Raw genomic sequence first — 19,710 nt, forward strand, 5'->3', positions numbered from 1 at the left:
GGGCCATGCGCCAGGCTCCCCGCCAGCTTCCTAAGGGACCCACAGGAACAGCAAGGCCGCTTCTCCTCTCCAGGAGGCAGCAGGGCCATCTGTGAGTTAGGACCTGGTGTCCCCAAGAGGTGAGCGTGGAACACCCCAGGCACCCCCAAGGACACTGGCGGGCTCTGGCTGTCCCCTTTCCCCCGGGGGGAACTTGTTTCTCACCCCACGTGGCCATTGTCAGACTTGTAGGCCTTTTCACGTGCGTCGGTGGCTGTGGCCATGGTGGTGACGGCGACAGTGTTTTAATTACCTCACAGCGCAGTCCGAAGGCCTGGGGCACACGGTGTCTTCCTTGAGGCTCCCTCCATGACGGCTCAATTAGGGGAGCAGCGGGGCTGTGGTTCAATATGCAGGCCAGCTTCCTAATTGAAAACACATTTTCCCCTCCGAAGCTGCAGCTGGTTTGGTTCTGCTCATGCAGAAAAGGATATAACCTTGCCTAACATAGGAAATGAACGGTTGAGAGAGAAGCCAAATTCAATTTCAGTCAGATATGTTGAGGCTAAGCCCGTGATCTATGGAAGCAGGGGAGCGAGCTGTGTGCATGTGGAAAGGGGCGCACTCAGCAGACCATTAATCACGGCCGCCCGCCCGGCGCTGCCGCCACCGCGCGGGCCTCTGCGCCAGCGCCGCCCCTCCGCCGGGGCTGGACCGCCGCCAAGCACTCCAGAAGTTAACCTCTTAAAGACCCGGAGCTGCTTTCTGTTGAATAAATGTAATTTTGTGGTCAGAAATAAATGCTTGTGATGTAGCAGGAGCTTTGAAAACAACAGTGAGCCAAAGCTATTACAAATTGCTCTGTGTTGTGGAAGTCAACAGCATACATCAAAACTCCGAGTGTATGGCAAATTGATTTCGGCCCAGAGCTCTGCAGCTATTCAATAAAAGTCCTATTAAGCCATTGTATGTAATGAACAATCCAGAGCAAATCTAATATTTTCAGTGGATAATTATTTTTAACATCCTCTCGGCAACCATCGGTCGAGTCTTGGATGTTTCCAGAGCGGACCCGCGTATGGTGGGCCCTCCTCAGCTCTCATCTGTCTCTGCCGGAGGCCCGTAGACAGCACCCACTGCCCCACGAACTCGGGGCCCCTCCGCAGGCTTCACCAGCAGACCTTGCTCCTGAAAAAGGACTTGGATGTTCTGGTCTCTCCGAGCCTGGCACATGGCGGGTCCCCGGGAAGCATTGGTTGAACTCGGATGAACTGAGCTGACATGGAAAAAGGGACAGTCAAAGAGCTCTAGAATAAGAGAGGAAAATGCTGTGTTGGCTCCGGAGCCACTAGAGACCAGAGGGTCACAGGTCAAGAATTCGAGGTCCCATGCACTGAAGGGACCAGTGCCAATGCCCAGAGGGAGCCCCAGGACTCGCCCACTGCACCTCTGTTCCTTGACAGCTGGGGAGACAGGCTCTGCGTCGGGGAGCCCCTGCTGATGGAGCCACCAGGGTGGTTGTGTTGCCAGCTGAGTGGGGTCACCTTGGCAGAGGCCACCTCCTCAGCTGCCCCACCACTCTGTTCGCAGCCAGGAGGTGACCATGGTCATGCTGACTCCTGTCACACTCTTTATGTCAGTCTCCCCTTCTGGACTGTAAGCTTCTGGAGGACAGGGTTTACTCATTTATTCTATCATTCAGTTAGTACTTACTGAACACCTACTCTCTGCCAGGCTGGACCTGAAGTAGGCTGTGGTCCCTAGTTGTAGGTAATTAAGCTGCTTTCATGGTGCTTCGTAGTTGAGCAGGTTCTATGTCCTCACATGGCAGATAGTAAACCAAGGATGGGTGGGTGGATGGACGGATGGGTGGATGGATAGATGGATGGATGAGCAAGTGGATGGACAGATGGGTGGATATGTACAGGTGGATGGATGGATGGGTNATGGATGGATGAGCAAGTGGATGGACGGATGGGTGGATGGATAGATGGATGGATGGATGGGTGGATGGATGGATGGATGGATGAGCAAGTGGATGGACAGATGGGTGGATATGTACAGGTGGATGGATGGATGGGTAGATAGGCAGCTGGATAGATAGACAGCAGGTGGATGGACAGGTGGGTGGATGGATGGATGGGTGGATAAATGAGCAAGTGGATGGATGGGTGGGTGGGTGCATAGATGGGTGGGTGGGTGCATAGATGGGTGGATGCATGAGTTGGATGGATAGTTGACCAAGTGGATGGATGAACGGGTGGATGGGTGGGTGGATGGATGAGCAAGTGGATGGATGGAGAGATGGAGAGTTAACACCCCCAGTGTATAAATCAGAAGCATTCTCTGTCCATAAAAGAGGCCCTGTTCTGTCTGCTTACACTCCCAGAACTTTGCAGGGAATCATGTGACACCAGGAGGGAGCTGTGATATGAAGATAAGGGCCCAGAGTTACAAGGCCTGGGTTTGAGGCCTGACTTACCAGTGACCTTGACTTTTCACCAAGGCAGTAGACCTCTCACTGCCTCTTTTTCCTCATAATAAATGTGAAGGATTGAGGGGAATTGCTTTGAATGATGATTAGAAGTAGTATTTGTCTAATTTTTTTTTTCCTGGGCTAAAATTATCCAACTTGTAATAGTCATATAGTATTTATTTGAATACTGTGGAATTTAACTTATTAGGGTATTTTATTTTCTGCAGAGCTCTCTTCCCTTGGAAAAACTCAGTCAGGATGGTAATTAGGTTTTACTAATGTTCCATCAATTTAATGCAGTAATTTCTTAAATGAAACTGACACCAAGGACCAGATGGGCAAGAGGACTGTGAAGGTGTGTGCGGGGCCCCGGGAGGGAGTTTGGGGACGCTGATGCCAGCTGAGAGCTCAGACTAGTCTGCTGCCTGCATGTGGGGCGGTCTGCGTGCCGTGTCTCCCTTTGCTATTTATCTATTTATTACAGACCGCGCCACGTGCTCCCTTTGCTGATAATCATTTGTGCAGCATTTTACGTCTATAAATTCCCATTTCCACCATCTCACATGGCCTTACCCACCGCCCTGTGCTAGGTCATGGCCAACCTGAGCCACAGGACGGGAGGGTGGCCATGAGCTTGAGGAGCAGCATGGGCGCCTGGAGGTGAGGTCTGTGCCCCGCCCCCCACCCCCAGCTCCACACCCTTGATGCCTCTTTCACCGTCTCTTGGTCCCACCTGTCCTGGGATCCGTGGCTCCCTGGAGCCTCATTATGCCCAGCCATGTGCCACCCTCTTGTCACTGAATACTCACTGTCTCTAGCAAGTATTCCCGGATGGCGGGAGCCCACCCCTGCGGTGAATGTCAGCCACACACTTGTGAACCACCTGCACAGAGAGGCGTCACCATAATTGTTGAGGTCGTGAGTGGCCTGAGCAAGGTTACAGGTTGGAACCCAGGTGTTTGGACTCGGGCGGATACTTATTCCACTCCCCGCCATGGAAGGGGGCATGAACCACTGCTTCATCTAACTTCGACTTCCAGAGCTTTCCAAGTTGCCAGCCAGGAAGAGGCAAGTCAGCCAAGTGGCCCAGTGACCTCCCAGTCCCCCTGCTCACTGGGGACCCCCTCGTTCGGTCACTGCTGGGGGCTGTTCTTCAGCCTCATCCCCTGCCATCGTGCGGACCCAGAGTGGCAGAAAGGGGCCCACCCGGGAAGCCACACCAGCCGAGCTCTCTAGTGGGAAGGGAGGGTGGCCTGGAGAAGAAGTTCCTCTGAAGCCTGTGGACTCTGAGCGCAGCCCTTGGGGAGAGGAGGGAGTGGAAGGAGAGAGCATCTCATCAGCTCCAGCTATTTGCTGGAAGCTTCATGTCCATTATCTGATTTAATCTGCACAGCAGCACAGCCCTGAGAGGTTTTATGCACACTTCTGTAGAGAGGAGAAAGTGGGCCCAGAGAAGTCAAGTAACTTGTTTGATGCCACACAGCTTGCTGGCCTCAGAGCAGAGACTTGAACTCCACCGTGCGACTCTAAAGTCAGTGCTTATTCTAGAAAACTTGTGAAGTGTCTTAAATTTGGTCCAAAAGTAGGAGAAGATGGGGGAGACCCGTGAGATGATGCTTTGTCCTCCAGCTGGTCGCTCACAGCGTGTGTAGAAGAGAAAGGATTGTTCCCTAGGGCTGTAGGGGACAGGAGCTCCTACCTTCCCGGGACAGAGCCATGCACCCCCGGGAACCCCTCCACTTCCGGACTCCAGCACCTTTCATGAGCAGGCCTGTGACCGCTGGAGTCCAGGGACTTGGAAGGGCGAGTCTGACCTGGAGGCACTGGGCCCGCCTCTGAGCGTGTGTTCTCGTGAAAAGTAGCCGACAGGTGCTGCCTCCCTTAGAGCATGGGCGTGTCCCCTGCGGGCTCGAGGGACCCAGAAGCCTGGCTGGCAGGACTCCATAGTTGTCACACTGGTCCGCTGCCACTGTGGCCCTGGCACCTGGAGGGGGGTGGGGGCGGCCTCCAGGGCTCTGGGCACCTGCACCTCTCCTTCCCCCCCTCACTCTGTGTCCTGACTTCTGTGTCCCCGCCCCTGCCCCCCCACCCCGGGCCTGCAGCGGCTCCTTCCTGGGGAGGAGGCTTAGAGCTTCAGAGAAAACCGAGCAGACAAACCACAGATTTTGGAACCAGATGTATCTGGATTTGACTCCTGACATCACCTTTTACCAGTGTGACCTTGAGTGGGTCCTTTCATCTGTTCTGTGTCATGGAAAATCTGTCCTGCAGATGCCACATCTAGTTATCGATCATAGAATTCTCCAGATCCCTCCATCTCCTAAATACCACTGCTCTCCCCGGATTCAGCTGCAGCCCTCTAGGGCTCTCACTGCCCACCTGTCCCGTCCCTGCTTAACCCCATCTGGCCATGGAGGGGCTGATGGCTCCAAATCTCCGTCTTTGGGCCTTTCCCAATATCAGGCCTCCCGGGAGTTTCCCTTTGACCTCTTAGAAACTTATATAACCTCCCCACAGACACCCAAAGATCCACATCTCTGTTTCCCATCTCAGGGCCGGTGACCAGCCAGCCACCAGTCACCCTGGCCAGAGATCTCTGAGAGACCCACTTCTGCCAAAAGACCTTGGGATTTCTCCTTCCCCACCTCACTCATTCATTCATTCATTTTATCTACCTGCCTGTCTATGAGAGAGATGAGAGTGAGCAGGGGAGGGGAAGAGAGGGAGGGAGACAGAATCCCAAGCAGACTCTGCCCTGTCAGAGCAAAGCCCCTCATGGGGCTCAAACTCACTGAACCAGCTGAGCCACTCAGGTGCCGCCCTCATCTCCTTCTTTGGCTCCCTCCTTCCCAACACACGGCTTCCTGTTCCTCTCTCCCTCGGAGTTGCCTTCGCACCCAGAGTGGTCCCTTCGGGTCACCTCCTGACTGCCACCCTCAGCCTTACAGCATAAAACGGGGGGGCCCAGCTTACCCTCCAGGCTCTCCCAGCCGCCCTGGCTGCAGGCCCTCGCAGCAGCCCCCCAACTTCTCTGAAAGGCAGTACACCCTATCTCCGCGCAGGCTCCCCTTCCCCACGAAGCCCCGGCCCTCCCACCACGAGGAAGTTCGTTGTCCTCTTCCAAACTTCCGGAAGTGTTCAGAACGCGAGGTACAGGACGGTATCTGTAATATCCGACCATTTCCCTGTTTAATTTTTTTTTTTAATGTTTTATTTATTTCTAGGAGAGAGAGAGGGAGACAGCGTGAGCAGGGGAGGGTCAGAGAGAGGGAGTCACAGACTGAAACAGGCTCCAGGCTCTGAGCTGGCAGTCAGCACAGAGCCTGACGCGGGGCTCGAACCCACGAACCGCGAGATCATGGCCTAAGCGAAAGTCAGATGCTTAACCTACTAAGCCACCCAGGCACCCCATTTCCCTGTTTTAAAAGAGACAACAGTGTGTGTATACAGATGCTTGTAAATGTGTAAAATATTTCTGGAAAGATGCACAAGAGAGTGTTGGCCTGTCAGCCGGGCAACCGGGCGAAGGTGGACGCACACAGGAAGGAGACCAACTTTTCACTGCATTCTTATACTTTCTGTCATTTCTATTTTTATTTTTGAAATTAAATGGTGGTTAGGATATCTGCCAAGATGGGCCACCATCACCACCGTCTCATTCTAAGACATTTCCATCACCCAAGAAAAGAAACCCTGTGCCCGTTGACACTCCCCATTCTCCCCTCACCCCAGGCAACCATTAACTGACTTCCTTTCTGTCTACAGGGGTTGACCTCTGTTAACATTACACTTAAATGAAATCATACAGTGTGTGGTCTTTTGTGACTGACTTCTTTCATATAGCCTCACGGTTTCAATATTTATCTGTCATATCCTTGTATCAGTACTTGATTCCTTTTTATGGCTGAATTATAACCCATCGCATCGATGTGCCACATTTTTTTAATCCTTCGTCGGTTGATGTGATGGCCATTCAGGTTTCCGCCACCTTTTGTCTGTTGCGAGTGTGCTGGTATAAACATTCCTATGCAAGTTTTTTTGCAGAGGGACATGGTTTCCTTTCTCTTGGGTGTATACCCAGAAGTGGAAATGCTAGATAATATGGTAACTCTGTGTTTAACTGTTTGAGGAACTGCCAATCCGTTTTCCAAAGTGCCTCGTTTCACATTTCCATCCCCAGTGTATGAGGGTTCCAATTTCTCTCCATCCTCTCTAACACTTAACCACTATTGCCTAGTAGTTATGAAACGGTAGCTCATTGTGGCTTTGATTTGCATTTCCCTAATGACTACGGACGTTGAGTGTCTTTTCATGTGCGTATTGGCCATTTCTATATCTTCTTTGGAGAAATGTCTATCTAGATCTTTCGTCTATTTTTAAATTCAGTTATTTGTCTTTTTATTGTTGAGTTGTAAGAGGTCTTTATTTATTCTGTATACTAATCCCTCGTCAAATACGTGATTTGCAAAAATGTTCTCCCATTCTGGGGGTTGTTTCATTTTCCCAATAGTGTCCTTTGAAGCACACACATTTTAAATGTGATAAAATAGAATTTACCTGTTCTTCTTTTGTTGTCTGTGCTTTTGATATTATACTGAAGGTCACAAAGGTTTACAGCTGAGTTTCCTTATAAGAGTTTGCAGTTTTAGCTCTTACATTTTGGTCTCAGATACGTTTTGAGTTAATTTCCACATATAGTGTAAGGTAGGGGTCTGGCTTCCTTCTTTGGTGTGTGGATATTCAGTTTGTCTCTGTGTTGTCTGTCGAAAAACAGTTCTCCCCCCACTGAATTGTCTTTTCACCCTTGTCAAAACTCAGTTAACTATACCGTGAGAGGTTATTTCCAGACTCTTAATTCTGTTCTGATTTAACTGTATGTCTGCCCTTATGCCAGTACCGCACATTCTTTTTATTTCAATTTTTTTTTAATGTTACTCGCTTTTGAGAGAGAGAGAGCGTGAGACAGCATGAGTGGGGGAGGGACAGAGAGAGGGGAGGGACAGAATCTGAAGCAGGCTCCAGGCTCTGAGCTGTCAACACAGAGCTGGACGCGGGGCTTGAACTCACGAACTGCAAGATCATGTCCTGACCCGAAGTCGGATGCTTAACCGACTGAGCCACCCAGACACCCCACCAATACCATACATTCTTGATTAATGTAGCTTTGCAGTAAGTTTTGAGATTGATAAGCGTGAGTCCCCCCACCTTGGTTTTTCTTTATCAAGACTGTTTCGGCTGTTTTGGACCCTTGCATTTCGATACGAATCTTAAGGATCAGCCTGCCAGTTTCTGCAAGGAAGCTAGCTGGGGTTTAGACAGGCATTGCACCGACTCTGTAGATCGAATTTGGGACTTTTGCCATCTTAACAGTATTAAGCCACCCAATCCATGGGCATTTTAAAATCTCACTTTCAGATGGTTTATGGCTAGCAGATAGAAAGACCATTGATTTTTGTGTATTGATCTTATATTATGCACCCTTGCTGAATACTGTATGTGTATTTATACCTTTAAGGTGTTTTTTTTTTTTTTTTTTACCAAATATATATATTATCCGTTTGTAAAAACTGCGTTTGAAAAGCGTCACGGAGGCAAAGGAAAAGGGAAAAAAAAACCCAACCCTCAGGTAGGCATTCAGCCTCCTCCACGGCCCTGCTGTGATTTGTCTGAGGTTTGAGGGGCGGGGGTCGGCTGTGGCCCCAGGGGACAGGACAGCACACCACCAAGCACACTTGAATCACCCCTTTGACCAAGTGAAGGGATGAATGGACCCGTAAGGAATTTGGGCAGCCAGCGGGGTCCACCACGGAGGCACCCTGCTGTGGGCAGAGGCTTTCCCCGCTGGGAAGCTGGAGCCTCTACCTTTTGGTCCTGGTCTTGCAGTCCGGAGAGAGAGGACAGTAATCGTCCTTGCCCACAGCGGCCCTTCCAGTGCGTGCTGACAGCCAGCAGGTCAGATGTGCGTGGCAAATGGGAAGAGACAACTGCCGATTACTGTTTTCATCGTCTTTTCCACGATTCTCATGCTGTTCTCCGCCACAGATCCCTTCTCGGTGGCCCCACACCTTTATTTCCCCTCTTTCCCCCTCGTCCTTCACAGCACGATCTTCTCCAGGCTTCTCCGGTCGTCTTCTCTTAGACACTCGATCGAGGCGCGGGGGTGGGGGGTGGAGGTGGTTAGGGAATAGTCCATCGATTTATATGAGAAGCACCTGTGTGGTGTTACCCCCCCTCCCCGCCCATCGTCTACGCTGCATTACCTTCCTAACTAAAAGTGCCCTGTGGGGTCTGTCCAGCCCGCGGCAAGCCAGGTGGGGACTTCCAGCGAGTCTTGTTCAGTTCCCTGCCACGCGCACTCTCCTCACTGGTGCAGTTCTTCTCACTGGTCGCTGTCTGCAAATTCAAGGTCATGAAGGAATGTGACCTTGACAGAGAAAGCTGGTGGTGGGCAGGCATACAGCTGGGCTCCCATGCACATTCCCAGTCTTTCTTCCTTCCATGTTGCTCCAAAGGCAGCCTGGGCACCGGAAGAGGGGCTCCCTCCACCCCAGGGGCCTCTTGTGCCTCCCACGGGGCGCACAGCAAATATGTTCTTGCACTGTGATCTTGCTGTAGAATATGTATACCTTCCTTTTACGTGGCTGGCTTTATTTAAAAATGAGAACTCCAAAGCCGTGGCCACGCATGCAGCTGTTTGGGACAGGGTCTTGGTCATTGCCTGCAGACTTCTGGTATTCCACGTGACTCTCCCAATCTTGTTTCGCTCTTGAAAGATGCCGAGCGAGACAGAACTGTTGTGTCATCCCCGCAGCTCTGGCTGGTCCTTATCGGCCTGTAGTCCAGCAGAGCACCTCAATTTAAAAATTCTGTTAATGGTCCATGTTTATTTCTAACTCATCAGCTTGTGAGTTTCCTCTGGAAACTCACAGGCTCGGGGACTGTTTGTGAGTGGGCCGTCGCCAGCACAGTATCCTGGGTGTTGTTGAAGCGTCTCTATCCCTCAGGACTTGAAACAAAGGAAGACCGCCTGTGGCGTGAGAACGCTGCATTTGGATTTTTTTTTCTAGAAAGTTACTAGTGTTTGCTCAGATTCTGTACATTCCAGACTCTACCTGCTGCTTGATATGGGAGATTCTCAGAGTTCATTTTCACAACTCAGGAAGGAGCAAGCTATTCACTAGACAGATGAAGAGACCAAGGCGTAGTTTAAGTAGCCCCCCTCCCCACCTCTAGACAATCCAGCAAACATGTACCAGGGCCAGCTGCAAACCTGAGCTTCTGTCCCTTCAGAGCACACCTTTCTTTCTTTCCACTGACTGCGCGGCCCCGGGCCCCTGCAAGCCCCAGGGCGTCCTTTAGAGGCCTGGCTCCAGACTTGGTCGGTTACTGCATCTGAGAAGTGGCATTACCCATCTGGCAACTCCGTCACCATTCACAGCAACCTAGGCTGGTTCTCCCCACTTTGCAGACAAGGAAACTGAGGCACAGAGGTTAGTTTGGTGGCTGAGGTAGCACACCTGTGTTAGTACTGGAACCAGGACTCAGCCCTCTTCTTCGCACACCGTCTCCAGGCCCTCGGCCCTGTAGCACCCTGGAGAGATGAGCCTTTGCATTTCAGGATACACAACACTGAGTGAGCGTCAGGGCCAGTCTTTCTGTTCCAGGTGTTTTGGGGATCCCTAGGCCCTTGTACAAAGTTGCACCATTGTGCCTAGGCCTCACGGCTCACGAGGTACCAGTGTGTGGCCTGGGGAGGCGGGCGGCGGGGCAGCGCCAGGAGCCTGCAGCAGTCTGTTCACGGCGCCGAGGACCAGCCCCCTGGTCTCGGAGCACAGTGGGCAACAGGTGTGGCACCCAGAGCGAGGCCGCCAGCGTACACGCGGGGCGCTCCCAGTCATCACAACGGCTAGAGTGTTCCGAGCCTCCCAAGTGCTCGGCCCACTTACGGGCATGTTCTTTCTTAATACTTACCTGAAGCCTACGAAGAGGTCTTTATTTTCTCCATTTTAGAGATGACATCACCTGGTTATTTTCATCCCCTGGTTATTTACCCCAACACGCCCACCTCCACTTTTCTCCACTGCCTCCACTTCCCCAGGGCTCTCTTGTTCTGACAAGGAAGTTAGTGCTTCCCTAAACTAGGCCGAAACTTGGCTCTCATGGCCTCCCACTTTTTAGACTATGGGGCACGGTGAACGCCCCCTTGAAGCTCTTAATTATAGGACCCCGCCTTCTCTAGTCCACTGCTGCAGTTACCAATGCCACAGAATTCAGCAGCGAGTTACCAGGAGTCCCTTAGCCCATCAGCTGTTTCTGCCTAGAACCTACCCGCATCCATTCACAGATACTCCCCAGGGAGCCTCCTGCGTTAGGCGCTGGGGTAACATGAGGAAGGTGCCTGCACCCCCTGCCCCTGGCCAGGGATGGACCACAGGGTGGTGGGGAGGGAAGCTCGTGGATGTGAGTCATCATCATGTGGGTGGGAAGTGGGCAGAGAGGGATTTACAAAGAGCTCAGGTGGCACAGGGACCGAGGGACCAGTGGTGCCTGGAGAAATTAGGAGGCCACCACAAAGGAGGCGTCACCTAGACTGGCTCATGAAAGAGAGCTGGATTCCCCCGTACTGTGAAGAGCCTTCCAGGCAGAGGACCTAGTGCATATAGACCTGGAGGTCGGGAGGGGCACGGCGGCCGGGGAGACCGGGTGTGGAGAAGCCTGCTCAGTGCTGGGATTTTCTGGGAGGGCAAGTCAGTAGCGGAGAGCAAGGGCCGCGTTGGGGAGCGCTCTGGGGCTTCAGCCTGGGGGTGCGGTGAAGCCATCAGAGCAGAGCAGCTCCAGGTTTTTTCTGGGTTCTGGGACAGGGACCCAGGGACCCTGTGCAGGACACACCACGCTCCGTGGCAGGCCACAGTTGCGGAGATCTGCTGGGCACGGGTCTGCAGCGTCCGAACTGGAAGTCCTGGGAGGGGGGCATCAATTAAGGCTGAAGCATCAAAGGAAGGAAGGAGATAGTTGCGAAATCGATTTCTGAGGCCAAACGAACAGGACTTTGTGATTGATTGACGGTCAAGGGGGATTTATACATCTGTAAATATTACACCATTCTGTCCTTTTTCCACTTCTAAGCAAAGCATCTCCCAGTTAAAATTCAGGCCGGTGCTCGATCCCCCCGCACTTCCTTCCCCCACAGCAGACAGGAGAGTCCTATTGAAAATTAAGTAACAGCCTCCGATGCCTCAACCCGTTAGTGTTCCGAGTCACGGGTGTGTGAGGGATTTTCACAGCGAGTGTCACCTGAAGACATGAGCAAGCCCCTCAACAGTTGTAGCGACCCCTGTGAGTGACGGGTAGGGGCCAGTCATAACAGATTGATTATTTTAAAAGCGGCGTGGCGGGTTGTACAAAAACAGATCCCTTGAGTGTGTAAATTCTCTTCTAACTGACTCCCTCAAAGCGGACATGCAATTCAGATGATATTTGCATGATGTTTCATCTTCTAGGTGCATCGTGGGTCAGTGATTCTCACCAGCGCTGAGCTCTAGCTCACCAGGAGCTCCACACTGTTAGATCCTCCGTCTGTCTGACACCCCAGGGCTCCTTTAAGGCCCGCATTCTGGTCGCTCCCTTCTCTTAGGCATAGAAAATAAAATTCAGAGAGGCAGAGGGTACGTAGCTAGCATAATATTCCCAAATGCACGAACGGAGCCCTGTTGTAAATCCAGTCTTCTGGTTTCAAGCCTTGTGCCCTTTCTACTTTGATGCCACCTTCTCCCTGCCCTGCCCACGGCAAAAATAATTTAAAATATCCTTTGGTCCTCAGGGAGGGTGACAGTCACGGGCAGCAACGAGTTGAGACCCCACACGACTCCTCCCCAGGCCCCACGGCGTGGACCCCCTCCCAGGTCCAGGGCTCTAATGGGCGATCTCCATAAACGCTCCAAACCTGGGCTGAGTGTGCATATGACTGTAGGCAAGGATTGGCTGTTTCAGATTCAGAGTAAGCTACCTTCCTATACATTTTTATCTTTAGCTTTAATTCTTATTACAAAAAGGCAAAGTCCGCACAGTCAGTGTGGCGTTGGTAACCTTTGGGTCNCCGCAATGGGAAGAGGTGCTTCCGGTGCGCTGGCTCCAGCCAGGTGGCTGTCATCACATCAGCACATGAACCCTACTTTCCAAACAAAGAACTCTTTACATTACTAAGCATTTTCATAAAGATTTAAAACTGGATCCCCTAACCGTCTGCTCACTTGGGCAGGTAAAACTGGTGCCATACTTGAGGCACATTGGCACTCATACGATAAAAAGGTATCAGACACCCGCCGTGTGCCAGTCTAGAGGAAAGGCAGTTGAGACATAAAGCATAGTGCGGGCTTTCAGGGAACCCAGGCTCTCCTGAGGGAGCCTCATCGGCAGTCCCGGGACTTCCAGACAATCCCATGTGGTGATGGGCGTGTCCCCCAGGCAGGGGGGAGATGGGTCAGTGGAGCCTCAAGGATCAGAGGAACATTCCAAGGAGGCGCCTTCCAGGCTGCGGGGAAATTGCTCTCGTATTCAGGGAACAGGGAGGAACCGGGCGTGGCAGGAGGTGAGGCTGATCCCTGGAGCCGAACAGGTTTTCCCCAGGGCCAGGGCTGGAGTGCAACCAGAGCTTGGCCAGATCTGCCCCCGTTCTGCCACCCCTGACCTTGACCTCACTCACAATGGCTTTGAGGGAGTGGGGATGGGAGACAGACTCTCTACCTCAGGCTATCTGTGCACGTTAAGTAGTCAGAGTGCCTCACCTGGATCCTACTTCCAGTTATCTACCCTAAGACCTCACCTCGGGGCTCTGGGCTGCCTATTCTTATCCTGGCTCAAGGTCACAAAGGCAGGCAGCACACACACCTGAGCACCTGCAGCAGGCAGGCGTGGAGGGTGGAGGGTTTGGGGATGAGGGCGACACCGTCCCTCTCCCCCTCACTCACAGAATGCTAGAAGGGGATGGCCCCACGTCCCAGGCTCTAACTGCATGGATACCCCAGGAAAGCTCTTGAACGTGACAAAGGCAGCCCTTCCCTGAGCCAGGCACTGAGCTCCTTACCACCATGAGTTCACCTACCGCTCTGGCAGGTGGACGCCATTACCCCCCTTACAGATCAGGGTGGCCAGCCCAGCCCCGGGGCCCCCCTTCGGCCCTTTAAACTCAGAGCCCTGCCAGCAATGGAACCTGGCACCCACGTTCTCTTCGAGCGTGGATAAGGCTCCAGCAGCGGGGATGCGAGCAAAAGGTAGTTTAGTACTCAGAAGCAGTAACTAGGAAGTCCCCGGCCACAGCAAGGGGAAGCCCGCCTCAGAGCTGGGACGGAGGATTGACCAAAACTCAGATTCCAACACCCAGTCTTGGACGAGAGTGCTGACCATAGGGGTGTTCAAAAGAGTGAATGAGAATAGAAAGTATCAAAATTCCCAGAAGCAACAAATTCTTCCAGGTTCGGAAATTGTATGGGGGGGTGGGGCTGGGTAGGGCCCCCTCATCAAGTAGAAACTTAACTGTATAAGGAGTGCTTGCCTTGTAGTCGAGCTGCTTAATGATTTAATTAAGCTCATTGCCCTGACCTTGTTCTCCTAGGGCGGGCTTTGAATTGTCTTGCCTTTGTGGGAAGGGGACACAAGGGAAGGGAGCTCTCAGTCCCTGTGTTAGTCTGCCAGAGCTGCCATGAGCAGGTTCCACACACTGACCAGCTTAAACAACAGACGTGCATTCCTCATGGTTCTGGGGCCTAGAAGGCCAAGATCAAGGTGTGGGCAGTATCGGTTCCTTCTGAGGCTGTGAGGGAGATTCTGTCCCCAGCGTGTCACCTGACTTCCAGTGGTTTGCTGTCAGACCTCAGTGTTTATCACCCCAGTCTCTGCCTTTGTGTCCATATGGGGTCCTCCCTGAATGTTTGTCTCTGTGTCCTAATTTCCCCTTTGAGATAGCCCCCCCGCCGCCCCCCCCCCCCNGGCCTTATTGCCAAATAAGGTCACGTTGATAAGTATTGGGAATCAGGACTTCAACATCTTTTTTTTTTTTTATGTTTATTTTTGAGAGAGAGAGAATGCATGCGCATGAGTGGGGGAGGGGCAGAGAGAGAGGGAGACACAGAGTCTGAAACAGGCTCCAGGCTCTGAACCGTCAGCACAGCACCTGACGCGGGGCTCTAACTTAGGAATGGTGACCTCATGCCCTGAGCTGAACCAGACACTCAACTGACTGAGCCACCCAGGTGCCCTGGGACTTCAACATCTTTTGGGACACCGTTCAACCCATAGCAGTCCCCAAGTTTACTGTGTAAATTACCAACCCCTCCTTCCCACCTCCCCATCAACAACCCAGACAGGAGAGACAAGACCGCATTCCTGGATCCTTCCAGATCTATCCTTTGCCTACCACAGGGCCAGCTGCCCTTTGTACCCTCGGTCAGAATATCTGCAAAGCGAGGGACCCACCCTAGGTGCGTCCCAAGCTGGGTAGAGAAGTCTCTGCCAGTGTTGAGAGGTACAGAGAGCAGACAGGATACCTGCTTTCTGGGCAGAAGCTCTGCCCCCCATGAGCATGTGCTCCCCAGAGGGAATAGAAAGACCCAGAGCACAGGGAGTGCTCCAGACATCTGAAGAGCTAACTCCACTTTTCCTCAAACCATCTACGTACAGGACAGTTAGATACAGAGGAAATCAGTACTGTTAAGACATTTTCCAAATCTCGCCGTAGACACTGAAAAAGATGTATGTGTTCTGAAAGCACAGTATAAAACTTTAGAGCCCAATACGGGGCTTGAACCCATGAACCGTGAGATCATGACCTGAGCCGAAGTCGGACGCTTAACCGACTGAGCACCCAGGCGCCCCTACATATGGTTTAATTTTAAATACACAAAGTTTTACTAGCTTTATCGAAATATAATTCACATACCATAGAATTCACTCATTTAAAGTGCATAGCCTATTGACTTCGGACATAGTCACAAAGTTGTGCAACCATTTCCACAGTTAACTGGAGAGCATTTCATCACCCCAGAAAGAAACCCTTCACCCCTAAGCCATCATCCTCCAAACCCTCCCCACCCCGCCTCCCCAGCCCCACACCACCACTCACCTGCTTTCTGTCTCTGTAATTTGCCTCTGTGACTACCTTTCATTCAACTCTATATTGTTTTTAACTAGAAAAAAAAAAAATCAAGGCAACTAGAAACCAGAGGATGACTTCTACTGGAGAGTGGCAGAATTAGGGTTTTTCCTTCTCTCTCTCTCTAGGTATTTTTCTAATGACTCAATGAGCATGAATTGCTAATACTCAGAAGAGGGGGAAAGCTTTTTATTTTAAAAATAAGGAGAGAACTATCTTGTCATTTTTAAGTAGTCCTTTGGGATTATCCAAACACCCCCCACCCCCACCCCATCCCGGCCGTCAAGTACCTAAATCCCAATTCTCATTTTACAGAGGCAACATGTGTCAGAGTTCCAAACAACGGACTTCCAGTGGGAATTTGGGGACCCAACTTGCTAGATGCTGGAAATGCTGGTTTGCTCTGCATTGGGTGTCCTGAGCCCTGTCCCCCGCCAGCCCTTGGGTCCTACTTCCCAGCTCCCTCCCAGTCCTTCCTCAGGTGGCCTTTCTCAGCCCTGAACAAATCGTTGGTTGGCTCTCGCGAGAGACCCTGTAATTAAGCCACATCCTTTTGCCTCTTTAATAACCTTGGAGACAGAGAGTATAATTCTGCGAAGGGACAGAAGGAGTATGTAATTTAGTGTCCTTTTCCTGAGCCAGGATGAACTCGGTGCATGTAGCATCTTGTGTGCCTCAGGTGTAAAAGGCGATCTGATGCCTCAACAAGTGTGTTCTGTGAGCAGAACACGCATGGAGTTCATCCAGCAATCAGAGGCTCTTCTGACGTGTGTCCCGCATACTTAGGAGTTTTGTGTGTCCCCTTTCTTTGATGAATAGACTTTATGCTGGCTCAGCTGGGTTAATTCATGAGACGAACTGACCCTGGCCACCATCACAGAAACTAGCCGGGTGCTTAAGCCAGAAACCTGGGCGCTGTCCTTGACTTGCCTGCTTCCTCTGTGCCTTGTGTCACCTCGGTTTGACCCCATTCTCCCTGATCATCTTTTCCTCAATCCCTGTGGTGGCCATTGTTCGCTGGGTGAGGGCAGAGACCCCGAATGGTCACCTCCTACATGCACTGCTGGCCCCTCGTGATCTGACCTGCTCACTGCCTAGTCCTGTCACCCACGTATCCATTTCCCGCCCCTGCAGACCCCCTTGTTCCCTGGTGTGTTGGGACAGCCCCATCTGTGGGTCCTTGATCTAGATTCCAAGGACACAACACAAGAGGGCATGTGAGTGCCCTAAACGGAGCACATAATGACACGTGCATGTATTTCTAGGAAGAGGGTCCTTGGCTTTCATAAAATTCTTCTATTTTTTAAAGTTTGTTTAAAACTCTCTGTGCAGAGCCCAACGTGGGACTCCATCCCACAAACCATGAGATTGTGACCTAAGCCGAAATCAAGAGTCACATGCCCCCTCATAAAAGTAAAGTTATGCCTAAGAGTTATGAGGCGCCTCAGAATTAGGAGGCAGCCCTCCTAAAATCCTTAAGGAGGATCTACAAACCCCCAGATTTTAAGAGTTGGCCCTGGGTGTTTGAGTATGTCCCTCCCTTTTCACACAGTCTCTCTCCTTCCCATCTGGTGATCTACTCTTGAATGTCACTCACTTTCCTGACTGATGGCCCTTTCTCAGTGTCCCTATGGCTCTGCTTATCCAGCACTCTCCCAGCTGGGGTCAGTCACCTGTTGGCATACCTGCTTCTCCTGCAGCTGGGAGCTGTCACTCTGCCCCCACCCCTGCCCCTCACACAGCGTCTGCATACAGTCAAGCCCCAGTAAACACTCGCAGAGGAAGGAAAGGGACCGTTTTCCTCTGTGGAGAGCCCCCACTCAGCCGGGCAGTGGCACCGAGTGTCACAAATGGCTCCATAATTGCACAGCACCGCTCCTGCCCCGTCCCCCTCACCAACGGGGCCGCGTGGATTGTCTCCCTCTCGTGTGTTTGCAGCCATTTGCCCCGAGAGGAAGGCCCAGCTGTCCGGCATTTTCACGAACAAGTCAGACTTCTGTTTGCTGTGGGAACTCGATAGATGTGTGAGGATTTCTAAATTACCTCCTGACAAATTTTGAGCTCTTTGTTTTTCTTTTCCTTCTTCCATCGCCCTTCAGATTGATGCACTGAGTAAAAGAAGCAAAGAAGCTGAGGCAGCCTTCTTGAATGTCTACAAGAGATTGATCGATGTTCCAGGTAAGTCCCGCACTCACACGGCCACCGGTGGGCACTGTGTGTGGGCAAGTCAGTGGGCCTTGGGCTTACTCTTCTCAGCTTCCCTAAGGGAATTACCCAGCAATGGCAGCTCCCCCAGGAAACTGGGGATTCTGGGACTACGGACTCTCCAAAATCCAGACTGGTGGATGGGTATGAAAATCAGATGCGTATTTGCTAAAGTTAATCATATAACTTCCCTTTGATGCCTTTGTAAATGCAAAGACTCCAATCTGTGGGGCTGCCTTTCTCTTTATATTAAAATACTGCACATTGGCAGAGAAGAAATAGAACCCATGTGTGTGCTATATAGACACTGAGCGTTCATGGTACTGGGCTGGCCGATTCCACATTCAGGAATGGCCCTAATGGGGCACCTTGAATGCCTCCTTCCTCTCAGGTCATCCAGGGAATCCGTAGCCTCTGGGCAAGTCTTTCACTAAAGGGTTACAGCCAAGGGCAAGTGGTAGCTTGTTACCACACATGTGGGTTGTTTCTTTCATTTAAAGAAACTAAGAAGTTAAACTTTTAATGATGCTTGTTCGGTATTCAGAGAAGTGATGGCTTTTCATTCCTTATTTTAGAAAAGTGAGGCAGATTTTAGAGCACCTTGAGCCGTGTGAGTCGCATTGATCCTCTTTTCCTGGGTGTTGCCCTCACCAAGAATCCATGGGACAGTGATGGACATGATCGCGTGGGTCCCAGCTCAGTCCTGGGAAGCCTCAGATCAGAAAATTAGGAAAGCAGTTTGAATGTCCTCCTCTTTTGACCAAGAAAGGCCAATTATCACCACCCTCCCCTCCCTAGCTATTGGAGTTGCTCACTTGCTCTTAGTAATCCTTTGAATATTAATGGCATCACTGGAGCCATTTTTAACAAGCAGCTCAAGCAGAGCAGAAACACGTCTCCTTGGTGTCTGTATTTGGACTCCAGTTCAGGTTGACCATTGGCTCTGCTGTCCCCTCTGGGAATGGGGATTAATGGAGGCCACACCAAGCTAAGAGTGGCAGAAAGCATTCTAGACACTTTGGACAAAGAGGAGGGAGATATAGATTCTCCTGCCAGGGCCTGCTGTGAAGTCTTGGCCACATTCCTCCTCTTCTCTGGACCTCCACTTCCTCATCTAGAAAATGGAATAAGGTGGGGGAACAGCCTAGTGATGAAAATGGCTTTCCTTGAACTTTTTGCTGTCTTAGGAGCATATCCAGCCCTTGGTTCCAAATCCTTGCCTTTTGATTTTCTGCAAGAGTTTGTATCCCCTTAAGAGTTCCCCCAAAGACTCTGGCTGGGTCTCCTGAGGAAGCTTCTTCACAGTAACTGGATCATTTGATGCTTTACACACACTGTGTCTCAGGAATTGGCAGTGTGCTGGGCCTGCTTACATTTTCTTTTGCAAATTTTGCGTCGGTGACTTAGTTGAAAAGGGACAGGCTTATTTTGTCTTCGCCAAAGATGCAGAGAGCCTTTTGCTGCTGTTTTCTAAATAACATATACTCTCTTTCTTACAAGTTCATTTGTACCTGGGTTTTCCCTTAGTGAAGTTTCTCAACGAGGCAGTCACTTTAATAAGTTACAGGATTTCTCTTTCTGTAATTATTTTCTGTCTTAATTTCTCATAAACCAATAAAAGATGTTTGTTTGTTTTTGTTTGTTTGTTTAAACCAACACTCCTCTTTGCCTGAGCAGGCCTCACTGATAATTTTTATAGAATTTTGGTTGTAACATGGGCAGATATTTATATTGTTTTTCTTGCTTACTACTGTCCGAGAAGCATTTTCCCCCCATATTGATGATATTCTTCATAATTAATCATTTTTGGCCAGAGAATCCCAAGTTTGCAGTTTCAATTTCAGAATGAGCAAATCGGCCGTTTGATGCTTTCCGTTAGAGTAAAAGTCCATCGAAGTATATC

At 51.0% G+C, this 19,710-nt stretch overlaps 1 protein-coding gene across 1 annotated transcript in view; it reads left to right on the forward strand.

Annotated features, from left to right (window-relative positions):
- The window catches only part of CUX1 (cut like homeobox 1), a 355,101-nt gene that overhangs the window by 171,586 nt on the left and 163,805 nt on the right, over nt 1–19,710 (forward strand). Inside the window, exon 4 of the mRNA XM_077777955.1 lies at nt 17,702–17,780. Within this exon, the coding sequence (XP_077634081.1) occupies nt 17,702–17,780 (79 nt within the window). The remainder of the gene's footprint in view (nt 1–17,701; nt 17,781–19,710) is intronic.

The sequence above is a fragment of the Crocuta crocuta genome, unplaced genomic scaffold (genome assembly GCF_008692635.1).
Source record: "Crocuta crocuta isolate KB4526 unplaced genomic scaffold, BGI_CrCroc_1.0 scaffold217, whole genome shotgun sequence".
Classification (NCBI taxonomy): Eukaryota; Metazoa; Chordata; class Mammalia; order Carnivora; family Hyaenidae; genus Crocuta; species Crocuta crocuta.